At 31.5% G+C, this 16121-nt stretch overlaps 1 protein-coding gene across 1 annotated transcript in view; it reads left to right on the top strand.

Annotated features, from left to right (window-relative positions):
- The window catches only part of LOC149479149 (uncharacterized), a 59886-nt gene that overhangs the window by 28749 nt on the left and 15016 nt on the right, over nt 1-16121 (top strand). The window contains exons 2-3 of the mRNA XM_089708847.1: nt 12876-12995; nt 15780-15903. Of these exons, the coding sequence (XP_089564973.1) occupies nt 12887-12995; nt 15780-15903 (233 nt within the window). The 5' untranslated portion in view covers nt 12876-12886. The remainder of the gene's footprint in view (nt 1-12875; nt 12996-15779; nt 15904-16121) is intronic.

Genomic DNA, 16121 nt, shown 5'->3' with positions numbered 1-16121 from the left:
CTCTTTCATATTTTGATATATCTACCGCTTGAGTATATTATTTGACAACATCCCATTATTGTTTATTCCCACTTTTACCGCTGTAATCTAATAGAAGCTGTAATGGATAAACCGAATTGGATAAAAATATAACTAATATTTTTTCCCACATTCCCACTTTTACCCCTATAAAGGTATAATAAATGGATGAACCGATTTTGATACACTTTATCTAAGAACCAGCGTCGGAAAATATGCTTTAACTACAGTTTTGGGTTTGGGATCGATTTAATAATTTAACCCCTGCTAATTTTTTTTACATATTTTCATTGTACAGACATCACTTTTCTAGAATTTTATTATATGTATTGATGATTGATGATTGATGATTGACCACGCGCAAGGTTACTAATTTCCACTACATCCTCACGCAAATCGCCAATTTTTATTAACATTGAATCTGTTAATAAAAAAAATCAAAAGATAACCGTACCTTATTTTATTAAAAAGCTACTAACAAATAAAGTTTTATCAAGAACTAAAGTGACCTTCTTTATAGTCTTGTAAAAGTTATACCTACATAAAAATAAAATTTCATCATTTTCTTATTTTGTCATACTTAACTTTAACTAATAAAACATGAGTCTAACTATATAATTATAATTATAAAGAATAAATACAAAAGTTACAACTTATCTTTTGTGGGAACGCAAGAAGGCGAAAATTAAAAAAAAAGCTGAAGATTTATAACAATGTAACGAATGAACACAATCACTGTTATCTACTATTACCTATATTAACTGTAATGGTGTCTTGTTTGACATCAAATAATAAACATCTACCCTCACTTATAAAAATTTTGTACATATATTCACATGAAATATAAGCGCACCTGAAATGGACTCTGGGAAGATATGAATTATTTATTTAACTTTAAAAAAAAACAACCTCACCAACATCATAATATTTAAATTATGAATTTCCAAGAAGCGTTAATATTATGTAAATTGATTTGATTTTAATGAAATCTCATAGATGGCGCTGTTTTAAATTTGTCTTTATACTACTAAGATTCATTATACTGTTTCTCTGCCAAAATTACTTAAATGACGTAGTTTTTATAGTGTAAAGGTAGACAATAGCATAGCTTACTCAAAAACAACATTTAAACATGAGTCTTTAGATTGTACGCTATCGTAGTACAGAGAATACGTAAGAAGAATAAAGGTTCACAGCTCCTCCCCCGCAGGTGATAGCTTGATAATATGTAGCCTATAGCCTGACCCGACCTGTTAGTAATATTCATGCAAAATTTGAAGTCAATCTATGCAGTAATTTTCGAGATTAGCCTTGTCAAACATACAGACAAACAGACAAACAGACAAACCGACAAACAGACAAACAGACAAAAATTCTAAAAACTATGTTTTTGGCTTCTATATCGATTATAGATCATGGATTATGTATTCTTTTAAAAAAATATTCAATGTACAGTTTTGACTTTCCTACGATTTTATTATATGTATAGATAATAGTTATTTAGAGCTAGCGCGCACCACGACTTTCTGCAGCGTGATTATTTTATCGCAGAAATACAACGTATGAGTTACTATGACAATGCGCGCACATGCGATTAAATAATCACAGCGATTTTAAAATTGTGATTTGTCACATTTTGCTGCGACTGCTCGCGACGCGATTGTCGCGAAAATGAAATGCAGCATATGAAATTGTATGGTACCGCGCGCACTGTGATAATAAAATCGCACAGTCGGGCCCGGCCGGCACTTCACTTGTGTTTCGTCTGTCCAACAGTAAACATCGTAGTTGTATAGGTACTGTTTGGTAAACATAAACTCAGTAATCTGTCAAAAGTTTGAATTTATTTATTCATTTATTTAACACTTTATTGTGCAAGAAACAAAATATACATAAAGGTTACAATAATAAAAAAATAAAATAAAAAACCGGCCAAGTGCGAGTCGGGCTCGCGCACAAAGGGTTCCGTAGCAGCAAATATAATAAATTACAGTTAAATCAACCTATCTCAAAAACTATAAGAGATACTTTGATCAAACCAAAAATCGTTGAAAGAGTTAATTAGCATGCATCACCTCTATTTTTTTTAGAATTTTATACCCCGTAGTTATAAAAATAGAGGGGGGGGGACATACTTTTTACGACTTTGAGAGCTGATATCTCAAAAACCGTTCACTTTAAGAAAAATGTTTTTTAGAAAACTTTATATCATTTTAAAAGACCTTTCCATTGATACCCCACACGGGTATGTACATCGAAAAAAAAAATTTCATCCCTCAGTTACATGTATGGGGGGCCCCACCCCCAATTCTTTTTTTTACTATTTAGTGTCATATTTTTGTAGCGGTTCATACAACACATATTCCCATCAAATTTCATCACTGTAGTACTTATAGTTTCCGAGTAAATCGGCTGTGACAGACGGACAGACGGACAGACGGACAGACGGACATGACGAAACTATAAGGGTTCCGTTTTTGCCATTTTGGCTACGGAACCCTAAAAAGCACAAAAGGCGGCCTTTTGGCGGAATTTTCATTCTATATTTATTATTCTATATAGCCAAAGAATTTTTTGGGATACATCTCATACATCCGAACTTCATTGTAAAAGGATGAGTCCAATAATGACGATTTTTTTTTTCTTCTTATCCTCCGAAGTAGTAAATAAAGACAAGCAACTTGTACGAAATCCATGATGAAAGTGAGTAATGATCACTATTAAATTATCGCTGTGCGCGCACCGTACTCTTTGCGATTTTCTACAGCGCGATTTTGAAATCGTGTCGCAAAAATTAAAATCGTGGTGCGCGCTTGGCCTTAGGAAATATATTTCATGTGCAGAATTGACCTCTACAGATTTAATATAAGTAGGTATACATATATTTAGATTCCAATTTCCATGTAACGTTAAATTCGACTATACAATAACTAACAGACAACGCAGGTTACTCTCGTTTCCGTAAGTTGAGGCGGCTACATATTCGGTCCTAATAACATGACTTTTTGTGAACGAAACGACAGCGCGGTTTAATTCGATGGCAACACCATCAGAAAAAAGGAAATATTTTTAACTTTGAAAAAATATTATGATTAACACTACTATTATTAATACTATTTTAACATTAACACAAAATATAAGACTGTGAGTGTGTAAAAATAAATCCAGCTAGTTTCACATCACACTTATGTTTATAATTAGGCATACGACATGAAAATATATTAATTACCAAGCAATAATCATATAGATAAATACTGAACAAAAGTATTAACAGTCAAAGTATATTATTTTTTACTAACAACATGTAAATGATGAAGGAATAATAATTATCAACGAACTAACCTTTTTGTATTAGAGTCCCGCCTCGTGATCGAATTATTAAAACACGAAGATTTTTAAAAATGTAACCAATGAACACAATCAATATTAGATTAACTGTAATGGTGTCTAGTTTGACTTAAAATAATATACATCTACCCTCACTTTTAAAAATGTAGTATATTCACACGAATTATAAGCGCACCTTATAGGGAAGGGAAGATTTATTATGGGTTAAAGAGTTAAATAAATAACTAACATAATTATATTTAAATTATTAATTTTTAACATTGTGTTCAGTAGTGTTAACATGTAAATTGATTTGATTTTTACGAAATCTCATAGATTTCGCTGAATCAAATTTGTCTTTATAGTACTAAGATTCATTAAACAGTTTCTCTACCCAAATTACGTAAATGACGTAGTTTTTATAGTGTAAAGCTAGATAATAGCATGGCTTACTCAAAAACAACATTTAAACATGAGTCTTTAGATTGTACGCTGTCGTAGTACACGGAATACGTAAGAAAAGTAAAGGTTCACAGCTCCTCCCCCGGAGGTGATAGCATGATAATATGTTTAAAAAAACCTCACTCGACCTGTTAGTAATATTCATGCAAAATTTGAAGTCAATCTATGCAGTACTTTTCGAGATTAGCTCGGACAAACATACAGACAAACAGACAAACAGACAAACAGACAAAAATTCTAAAAACTATATTTTTGGCTTCTATATCGATTATAGATCATGGAATATGTATTCTTTTAAAAAAATATTCAATGTACAGTTTTGACTTTCCTACGTTTTTATTATATGTATTATAAATGCGAAAGTAACTCTGTCTGTCTGTCTGTTACTCAATCACGCCTAAACTACTGAACCAATCTGCATGAAATTTGGTATGGAGATATTTTGATACCCGAGCAAGGACATAGGCTACCTTTTATTGCGAAATATGTACTTACCACGGGCGAAGCCGAGGCGGACCTCTAGTTTTCTATAAAAAATGACATTCATACCGAGAAATAATTGATATCTAGGTACTTAAATAAATTATTTTAAATAAATAATTAATACATATATAACATATTTAAGTAAGTATTTTGGTATACAGCCAGCAACGTTTTCGTAATTCAATCATTCTATTTTCATAAACAATTGTATGCAAGTAAAACCGCGTGGAATCCTAGTTTCTTTCTGTGTATATTTTAAAATAATGATATCCTTACATCTGGTAGCTAATTAACAAAACTCACATTAGTTCATTCATACAAGACAAGGCTGTGAGATACAAACCTTGATTTTTAATACGTATGTATGCAACTTAGTAAAAAAGAAACCTGATGGAAAATATTTTACTTAAGTACCTATATAATATACTAGCGGACCGCCCCGGCTTCGCCCGTGGTACATATATCGCAATAAAAGGTAGTCTATGTTCTTTTTCAGGGTCTAAAGATTGTCTGTGCCAAATTTCATCAAAATCGGTCCAGTAGTTTACGCGTGAAAACCATACATACATACATACATACAAACCTTTCCTCTTTATAATATTAGTATAGATTAAATTCAAGATACAAACCTTACCTTACTTACCTTTTTCATGTATTTTACGTTTTGTATGCTATCTTCAGTATCTAGGTAGGTACATAAAATAAGTATGTACATATTTTACATAAATTTCTAGTTGATTTAAAGTTGCAAGGCTGTATTGTAATTTGAGTTTTTAACACTATCTATAAGTGTAAGTAATATTATATTTACAGAATACAGATATCGATGTCTAGATTAGTATAACTGAGCATTTTGATTATTCGTTTTATTGTGAAATATCAAAATACATATATGAATTAAAATCCAAAACTTGGAGTGCTTAGTAGTTTTATAAATTGTATTTCGTCGATGAGCTTACCTTCTTGATTTCTAAACTTGGTAAATTAATAAATGTTGTAATGTTTAACCACAGAACAGTGTTTAACGTATTTTAATTTTTATAAAGTGGTAACACCTGTTTATTATGAATAAAAAAAGTAAATAATTTTCTTTGAATATAGGTGGGAAAATATTATGTCAAGTGACGGAGTGCTTGTTCAGAGCGCCAATTTTAACATGCAAACGTCAAAAGTTAACAAATTTATACCAGTGTTTATACTTTAGAGTGCGTGTTTAAAACGCGTTGAAATGCAAATAGCAGATATTAAATGATATTCAAATATTCCGATGCGCAGTGAGAACTAATTTGCGATTTGTAAAACGATTACTTACCATAGTTTACTTAAATATGGGGATGAGCTTATTTTTATATTTTCGATTTCTACAAAATTAGTAGTAGGTACTAGTAGGTAGTAGTTAGTAAACTATTTAATCTCTATTTGTACAAAATCTTAGTTCAAATAAACTAATTAATCTAATAAAATATACGATATATCTCAGTAGTTTTTAGGTACATATCAAAAAGACTTAAAATTCTTCTTTTTTTGCTAATTAAATAGTTTAAAATTCTTGGTCCTAATTTTAAATGTAGGCTGTAAAAAAGTCACATTTCGTGACAGTTGACAGGTCGTGACAGTTGACAACTCGCGACAGATTAATTTTAGCGATGGAGACGCCGTCCACTGTTACCAAGGTTGCATAAATGGTACAAGTAGATAATCTGCTAATCTTAGAGGTTTAAGAAATTAATTTTTACTAAAGAAAACATGCAGTTTCAAAATTTAAGATATGATCATTTTCCTTGTAACTCATTAAAATAAGCTTTATTTGCTGAATGTAGAAAGCTGAGGTACCAGCCCTTTGATATATTATATTTTGTTTTATAAAACTCCACAGAAGTCTAACAAAAGCAAGGCTTGAGAAAATAATTAATAGTTAAAACACCTAATAAATATTGTAATCTGAGCATTATCAACAGTCAATCGATTATTTCACCACTATAATAATATTGCTAATTAACATACTAAACGGATATCCATTGCGACTTCATGATAATAGCATAAAACAAGGTTAGGACATGTTTTACTTTACCTGAGAACAAAGAAAAAATATAGTGTAACAACCAATAAAATATATACTTACATAAGAAACTCGCGAACAACCAGAATAAAGGTATCTTAGGCTTTAAAAAAAGTTAATGTGGACAACAGCCGCATCCGGCCCGGACTGCCAATGACTGTACTTTAGAGATAGGTACAGCCGGGTAGAAAAACAATTGAAAATAAATTAAATCATAGTAAAAATACGTATCTAGTTGGTAAGTCCATAAATATCTCAGCTTTGAGGAGAGTGGTTTATTTTTCTAGATGGATTGGCTCTGTAGGGTACCTATTGTAACGTCAATGTTAAAATATGACAATTTAAAAGTGCTTCTAGAAGTCTATTTGAATAAATAAATGTTTCAGTATGAGTCTCCCTTTTCAACTTTAGTGATATCTAAAACACTAGCAGAAGATCACAAATTAACTCCGTAGATGGGCCCCCTAGTTATGAGTAGGCGGATGTGGTAACAATAAAACATTTAAACAGGTGTATTACATCATTAAAAATGATAATTTATTTAGTTAACACAAGGACGAAGGGCTGACCGAAACATGTTCATACAAAAAACACAGCCTATAAAATTGTCATTGTAAGGTCATGAGAATATATCATTAATAATTATACGTGGAATGTATTATTAATAATATTAAGTAGGTATACACCTACATTTTTTTATTAATTTTTCCATAATGTAACCATAGTTTTTCCCGCCCGCGCATGGTAGCCATATTTTCATGATGATTCAATTTTGAATATTAGGTATAACTTCGCAACTTCTAAATAAATGCTGTTTATAATAACTGATAGATATTAAATTATTTTAAAAAATAATCTTGAATACGCTACGAGAGACTAGAAACAATTCAGGCCCTTAAATTAAAAAAATGATATTCATAATTCGTTAAATTTTTTAATCTCAAATAACTTAATATGTTAAACCTTGGATTTGAACGGAACCAGTATTATGTCAGAGGTAATAAAATGCAAGGTAGCATACGTAGGTAAGTATATGTTCGTATCAATTAGTTTCCGTATAATTTTGTCACGTAATAGGTTCAACCTTGGATAAATCCCACATTTTTATTCAAATTCTATAAGCTCCATACAAATTATTTGTGTTTGTTTTAGTTAAACTGGCCTAGGCTGGAAATTAGCACTCTGTGTTTATGTGAACAGCCTTAAATTCTGTCTAGTTCGATTGCCTTACAAATTCTTTATTTGAGGTCAAATTAATTATTTCATATTTATTCTCTTTTGTTACCCCCAGAAGTATAGACCGTAGACTGATACATGATGATTTAAGCATAATTAGTGCCATTTTAAATCTCAAAGAAAAAGTCTTTAATTTCTAAAATATTGTAAGCCGTGAGACTGTTGTAAGAATAATACATTTCTTATAAATGATTTCATAGAATATTTGGTTCACTAAGCATATCGTAAAAAGTTATCCATATTCCAAGAATTCATTCAAATCCATTATCAATCATCAATATTATAAAGTGCATTAGTCACGGAGAGAAAAAAGTTACTAACTGCAAAAAATAGATAACAGTATATTGTGCAATAGAAAACCTGAATTGAGGCAAAATTGAAATGCGCTGGGCAAATCTCAGCCTTCCAAGAAAAGATTTTTCTGGTTTTAGTGGTACCTTTTTGCATACAATAAAATTTACAAAACAACAGTAGAAATAAGAAGCTTTTTAATGGCGCGATTTATTGATTATATTACCCAAATCGACACGGACAGACTATACACCTTAAAAAAAGGAAAATCACAAAAAATATTTATTTTTAAAATCACTCAAATTCCGGATTTTTTAATCCGTTTATAATTTTTATAATCATCGATAAGTAACACCCACGAGGTTGTTTATTGTTATAATAAATTGAAAATCACTGTAGGCTTAACAAGGCCAAGGGCGAGCGGATGCCGCAGACCCGTGGTTCCGTACCATTTATTTATTGTGAGCACGTACTAGCTAATCCCGCGGATCCGCTTGGATGTTTATTTGATAAAAAATATCATTGTTGCGTTAATAACACTTTGTTTTTTACTCGACTGCGACAAGGAGGGTTATTTTATTTATTAATGATATCTATGCTATTCAATGTCTCTAAAAAAAGTCAAGTTAGATTGATTGAGTCTGAGTTATAGTATGCAATATTTGCTAACAGTGTGTATGTTTGTTTATATCAGCGCTTTTCCTCCGTACATAGAAAATAATTTGGAAAATCCAAAAGTGCACGCCTCATAATTTTTTTTTAATAAATATTTATTAATTATTATTTTTGTTTATTTAATAACAATTAAACCACATCGAATCAGACCCTGAAAAATGAAAGGGTTCTATTCCTGAGCATACTCAAGCGTAAGAGAAAAAAAAGACTCGATTAGTAAAGTATTTCGGTCGCTATCGTGTTAACAAGAAAAAGGATCCGCACATACAGACACACGGACGTCCAAGACAGAACTTTTTTAAACTGTTTTTTAACTAGTTTAAATAACAAAAATGACATCAAAAATATCATGAACGTTAAAAATAGTGTTTTTTCTTAATATGTGTGTGTATGTATTATCTTACAAGTGCAATGTATGATACATAAAGACATTTTAAGTTTGAAAAATCAGATGTTTTGCGCGAAGTGACAGTAGTACCCACCTCAACGCTTCGCTTATGAGGCGTGCAAAAGTGATTTGCATTTATGAATTAACTTGTAGTCAGAAATGACCTACCCAATTACCAAATCTCTAAATTATGTAAGTAATATCAAGATATTATGGTAAAATAATCATAAAAATTAAAAATCCTTTTATCAAATCTTTTTATGATAATGCGTGTTGCTTATCAAAATGCAAGACGAATTGTGTTATAACAATGTGTTAAATACAGACAATTTTTATGTTGCATTTTAATTAGGCATAATCTTAGTACAATTGTAAAATAATTAATTAAATGAACAGTTACCTATTTTTTTTACACGCTTTTTACACGCTTTATATTAGCTTCACCTGTATGTTTGTAAGTTTGTAACCGACTTCTTTGGGCGCGATTTTGACCCACTTAAAACGGCCAGATTTCGTTCAAATTTTGTAGATTTATTAAGGACCGATGACAATACACTAATTTGATAAAATAAATAATAGTTTAAAAAAATAAAAAACACGCGTTTTATAGAAAACCGAACTAAAAGCGTGTTTTTTAGTTTTTTTAAACTATTATTATTATAGTTCTACTGTGGAACCTTAGTATAACTTGTATACGTAGTATATTATTATTAGTCTGTGGTATAACGTATAACTATGTATAACTTTAAGTATTTAGTAATCAGTAATACATTTGACATGATTTATTGATGTAATACATTTCTAATCGCAACACGTATTCGTTACTAGCTGCGCTCCGCGGTTTCACCCACGTGGCTCCGCTCCCGTTGATCTTAGCGTGATGATATATAGCCTATAGCCTTCCTTGCTAAATGGGCAATCTAACACCGAAATAATTTTTCAAATCGGATCAATAGTTCCTTAGATTAGCGCGTTCAAACAAACAAACAAACTCTTCAGCTTTATAATATTAGTATAGTATAGATATACCTACACACTTCAAGAAGCCTACATTATTCAGAAACTTAATAATCCTGACTTCGATTACTGTAATAAATGCCGCTCATATTAGATTTATCTCATATGCATATTAAATAAATTTTAATATGTATGCTTGTATGTGACCTCATTACACATGAAATATAAGTATATTTAACATAAGAAGGTAATATTTACAAGTAAAGCTAATAAAGGTGTGTATTAAAATAACTTATAATTATACATATATTTGTGTGAAATCGTGATAGAACCAACCTTACTTGGCTTCCGCACGAACGACTCGAAGGACCATGTAATATTACCCTTTTTCAACAACATATGTAATCAATTTCATACATGTGTATGTAATATGGTTCTATGGCCAAAATATAGTACAAGAAATATTGTATACTAGATTTCCGCCCGCGGCTTCGCCCGCGTTTTTAAAGGAAAACCCGCATAGTTCCTGTTCCCGTGGGATTTCCGGGATAAAACCTATTCTATGTGTTAATCCAAGTTACCCTCTATATGTGTGCTAAATTTCATTGTAATCGGTTCAGTAGTTTTTACGTGAAAGAGTAACAAACATCCATACATCCATACAAACTTTCGCCTTTATAATAGTATTAAGATTAAATTTCAATTAGTTATACAGTATACTAAAACCTTGTTAGTAAAAATATAATAATGGAATGCTATAAGATCATCACATAAGTAAAACTTTTCATTCACCACAAATGCCGACATGATTTTAAAACAAATAAACGTCACAGATAATAAAAGACAATACCATATATTATCTGTAACAATTTACAAGTATAAATTCATTTTATGGCGGTCCCTGTTCAATTAAAATCATCGTTGACACTAATCACTTGAGTTTCGTCTCAAGACACATGAGACAATGGAACTTAACCTTTATCATATGCCTAGATTATTTAGGTCATTGCCTATTTACTAGGTCATATATGAATGAGTATAAAGGGTTGACCAAGCAGGAAAACTAGGTGTTAAGCATCCGCGTAACTTATGTACATAATTAAAGGCACTGTAAGTATGATTTTAGGTTTGAGGTTACAAAATCTTCTAGTCATGCGCTATTTATTTTATTTATTACACTTTACTCTGCAGGTCAATTAAATAAAATGTATTTGTATTGTTTCTTTAAACTGAAACCTTAAAGCTAGACTAACACAGAAGGCGGCCTTATTACTTAAGAACTAAATAACACTTACATATATACTTACTTACATATCTATATATGTATAGAATTATCCATAATATATCAGTATACAATATGTTACATATCTGCACAAACTGTACAATTTTAGGTGTAGTTTAATTTATTTAAATATTATCAATACGAAAGTATCATTGGTGTCCTTCATGTCGCGACAAAGTAATTGATTTAGGTAATTGCAAATGGAAGTATACATAATTCTATATAATATACTTGTACAACAAAAATTACCACTCACATGATCCTTAATTAGTTTTGATTTCCTACTTGAATTTATAATTATCGTACATTGTACAAAAATAATATTCTATAGCATCAGAAACTCTAACTCATACCATGCATCAATCCTCCTACTAATATTATAAATGCGAAAGTTTGTGAGGATGTGTGTGTGTGTTTGTTACTCTTTCACGCAAATACTACTGCATCGATTACAATGAAATTAAGCACACATATAGAGAGTAATTTGGATTAACACATATGATAGGTTTTATCCCGGAAATCCCACGGGAACGGTAACTATGCAGGTTTTTCTTTGAAAACGCGGGCGAAGCCGCGGACGGAAAGCTAGTAAACTATAAAATAATAACAACTAATAAACAAGTTACATACAGCTTATTATTCAATATTATTTATAGACCTGCTATTTTTTTACTCGTCGTGTTCTAGGCACAAAGCAAGCCCTAACAACCTAGGTGACGGCCACTCGCGGTTGGAACATAAATCTATGTGACACTTGGCTTTCATATTAGTACAAGGACGTGGCGTGTCCACGATTATCGATAATTTACATAATATAATAATACATAAGCATTGTGGTTTAAAATGAAGAATTAAAAATATACAAAATTAGTTTTAAAATCTGAAAATTCCATGAAACATCTGAAAGTTCAGATGATTCATAGCACGATCGACTCTTATCATTGACTAGCTGCTCCGCGCGGTTTCACCCCCGTGGCTCCACCCCTGTTGGTCGTAGCGTGATGATATATAGCCTATAACCTTCCTCGATAAATGGGCTATCTAACACCGAAAGAATTTTTCAAATCGGACCAGTAGTTCCCGAGATTAGCGCGTTCAAACAAACAAACAAACAAACTCTTCAGCTTTATAATATGTATGTATTAGTATAGATATGTATAATAGGTACTAATACATACATATTATAAAGCTGAAGAGTTTGTTTGTTTGTTTGTTTGAACGCGCTAATCTCGGGAACTACTGGTCCGATTTGAAAAATTCTTTCGGTGTTAGATAGCTCATTTATCGAGGAAGGCTATAGGCTATATACCATCACGCTACGACCAACAGGAGAGGAGCCACGGGGGTGAAACCGCGCGGAGCGGCTAGTTATTCTATAAAATACTAGCTTTACAGCGGCCTTGCCCGCTTCGTCTAAAACCTAATAAATGATATAGGAAAATCACTCTATCTATTAAAAAAAGACTCATCAAAATCCATTGCGCAGTTTAAAAGATCTAAGCATACTACTACCATAACAAGGCATGATGCCTTTTCTTCGTAATCCATGTCGTCAAGTTGAACCTATAAGAGATTTTTTTAAAGAATAGAAAAAATTCGATCATGAAGCTGGATCCAAATACTTATTAGATAGCAGAAAAGGATACTTTGTTTTTAATTTACTACCACATAGTGAAAATATTTTTTTTTTGTTCCAGAATAATCTACGATGTTTCACGGAGGCTTGCTGTCGAAGTTAAAGGCGTACTACAAGTGGTACGTGCTCGGGCTAGTGTCAGTCGGCTACATTTTGGGAGAGCTGGGACATTATCTTATAGGTATGGTATAATTATTATTAATTAATTATATTCTTAAATATTAAAAAAAAATAAGCTTAAAAAATGGTTTTTATTTTGTATCATGACAAAGCATGATTGCGTGTCAATTTAAAAAAAGAATAAAATCTTTGTGACATTATTTCTTGGCGCCAAATTCTTCGCGCCTACAAGTTTTTTTTTTTTTACAGAAAATAGAATGATTCAAAATTAAGAATTTTCGGTTTTCAAATCAAACAACCTGCCTGATTTTCCAAAACGTATCTAAGAACGTATCGTAGTTTTTGCTAGAGAATTTAGTGCTTTTTATTTAAAAAAAACGAATACTCTACAATGCAGTTCCAACAAGAGGTAAAATAACAAAGTGTAAATTACTCACTTATAATACCACAAGAGCTTCAAAATTATCGGGTATTTTCCGATAGGTTCGTTGCAAACAAATGAAGGAGTCAAGTTTTTAGTCAAGGTTAAAAAATCACGAGCGCGAAGCGCGAGTGATTTTTCCTGAAAAACTTGACGACTTTATTTGTTTGCAGGGAACCTTGAGGGAAATGCCAGATAATTTTGAAGCTCGTGTGGTATTCGGGGGATTATTTTTCCGTCCCAAATGTCGGCCATAATTTCACAATTGAATTCAACCTGTCAGTTTGACGTCAACGACCAGAGATAATTTTCAAAAAATTATCAGTATAATACCACAGTATTACCATCCTACAGTATGGCGACGAATGTACTTGTGCAGAGAAACGGAGGGGAACTGGCGGGGGGTCGGGCGACGCGGGCCGCTTAATGCAATCACGCTGAGTTTGCATTAACTATCGCGAAAGGACGACGCAGTCGTATTTTTTGTGTAATAATTTTATTATACATAGGTACTTACATATTCTATTATGACGCGCAAAAACTGTTCCGTTTACGGATGTAAATCTACATTGAAATCCCAGAAGGAAACAATATTTCAGAAAGATTGTATTAATTGTATCTGTTGAATTAAAATCAAAGCTATGTATATGTTGTCCTCATTATTTTCTAATCAGATTGTACATCCCAATGCGAATGCATTACTTAGTTAAATGGTATAATATACAATTAAGAACATCCAAAAATAAAGTGTCCACGTAAATAATATTTAGCAGTGCAATATCTGTAATTATATATTTATGAACAAATAATAACATCAGATTTAATAATCGCAATTATTTTGAATGTACATATGAATAAATGATTTCATCATAATATTAATAATCAAAATTGTTTTATTTCCCATTTGTTGCAACCCTAGCGTATTTTCGTGTGGCAGCGTAAGTACCTACGCTGGCGGCGGCATCGCGCGACATCAAAGGCGATTCCTTACTGTAGGAAATAATATTGTAATACTGTGATAATACCATGTAGGTTGTACCACGTGACGTCGAATGGTGCAAATGCAATTCTATTGGTCGATATTGGGGTCGGAAAAATAATCATAATTAAATTCGATAATTTTATTTCCACGAATGTGGTCATATAAAAATGAAAATACTTAGTGATTCATTCAACTTGCATTAGATACTTGCATACTTGATTTGCAAATTACTACGTTATTTTTCGACATACGTTACACCTTGACCGATTGACTTAGATTGACTTGTCGATACTAAATAAATTCCTTGCACATAGGTTCCGAGAAAATCCGTCTGGTTAAAGAATTTGCTGATTAGAATAGTCTAGACTTTATGTTTTAGTGCGAATCTTGAGGAAAACGCGTGAAACACGGGAAAATATTTTTAATTCATTGCTAAATGTCTCCTAATACGAATAGATACTTATAAAGAAAGCATAAACTGTTCTGAGTTGCAATATCTTCAGCTAACGACTTCGCTCGTCCTACCATCTCATGTAAATTTCTTATTTCCCATGTAAAGTTTTATAATCCTATAAAGTACGATATAAGTATAAAAATTATCATACCAATAATATTAAAAAATACTTTATTATTAATATATTAGTCACTTTATTTAGTACCAAATAAAAAAAACTACGCGTTGAAGCCTCATATGCTCTTGGAGGCTTAAGAATTCGTCACTTCAAATATTTTTCAAAGCAAATCAAGTCTTAAAATAACACAGAATCAATCAATCAGGCAACACATAACTTTTTGCGGCCCAACCTTGACTTTGCCCGCCCTTGAAACGCGCATTCGTGAAGGAATTATATTTGATGCCTTTCAACGTAAATATAGTAAAAAAGGAAAGTATCGGCCTTCGTTTTGGGATAGTTTAATTAACTTTTAATGATGAAATAATAGAAAAAAATTGTCTTTTGCTTGTTGTTTTAAAATAATAGTTATAATATATCCGATACAAAATTGAATGCGTTGGTATATATTGTAATAAAACAAATTCGAATGCAATTTTTAATCTGTTTTTTTTTTTTAATATTCGATTGAATCAAATCGATCCTGAGTCCTGACACACAAAAAACGTCTACTTCAACTATTTATACTTATTATAATAAAACAAATTCGAATGCAATTTTTAATCTGTTTTTTTTTTAATATTCGATTGAATCAAATCGATCCTGACACAATATTAATTAATATTAACTGTCTTATCACAATAACTTTAGATAGGGTTTAACTTTAAGCGCGGGTTCTCTTTAATCTGCTTTTGTCGTATTTCACATAGACAACTATTAAAGTGACAGATCCCCGGTTTAAAGTTAGACTGTGTTTAAATTGTTTTGTGGTAAGGCCATAAAATTTTGCTACCTATATCTCTTTTATTATGTAATGTATTTTTCTTACAGGAACGACATCAAAAGTAACTGCTGAAGACTTGCACTATGGCGACAAGTCATGTCAGTTGAACGCAACATATTTGCACCTCAGTCAGTTACCAGTTATCTGTGAAAAAGTCAACTCTAGCGAAATGTGAGTACCTATTTCTTTTTGTCTTCTTCTTCTTTCAGTTCTAGAATGAGAATTTCCGATCGAAATGATCTGGATTCTGTTAAAGCGGAGTTATAAACAGTGTTATACCTACTCATTAATTTCGTTTTGGTTATTTTTAAGAACATTATTTATCCTGGGGCAAAACACAGATTTTTTAATTATGCAAACTTTTTGGTAGTAGAAATAACTAAGTACTT

Source organism: Colias philodice, chromosome 21 (assembly GCF_061535455.1).
Source record: "Colias philodice isolate Cphi_HAF_F1 chromosome 21, ilColPhil1 Martin Lab GWU primary, whole genome shotgun sequence".
NCBI lineage: Eukaryota > Metazoa > Arthropoda > Insecta > Lepidoptera > Pieridae > Colias > Colias philodice.
This window is presented reverse-complemented; position numbering and strand designations above follow the sequence as displayed.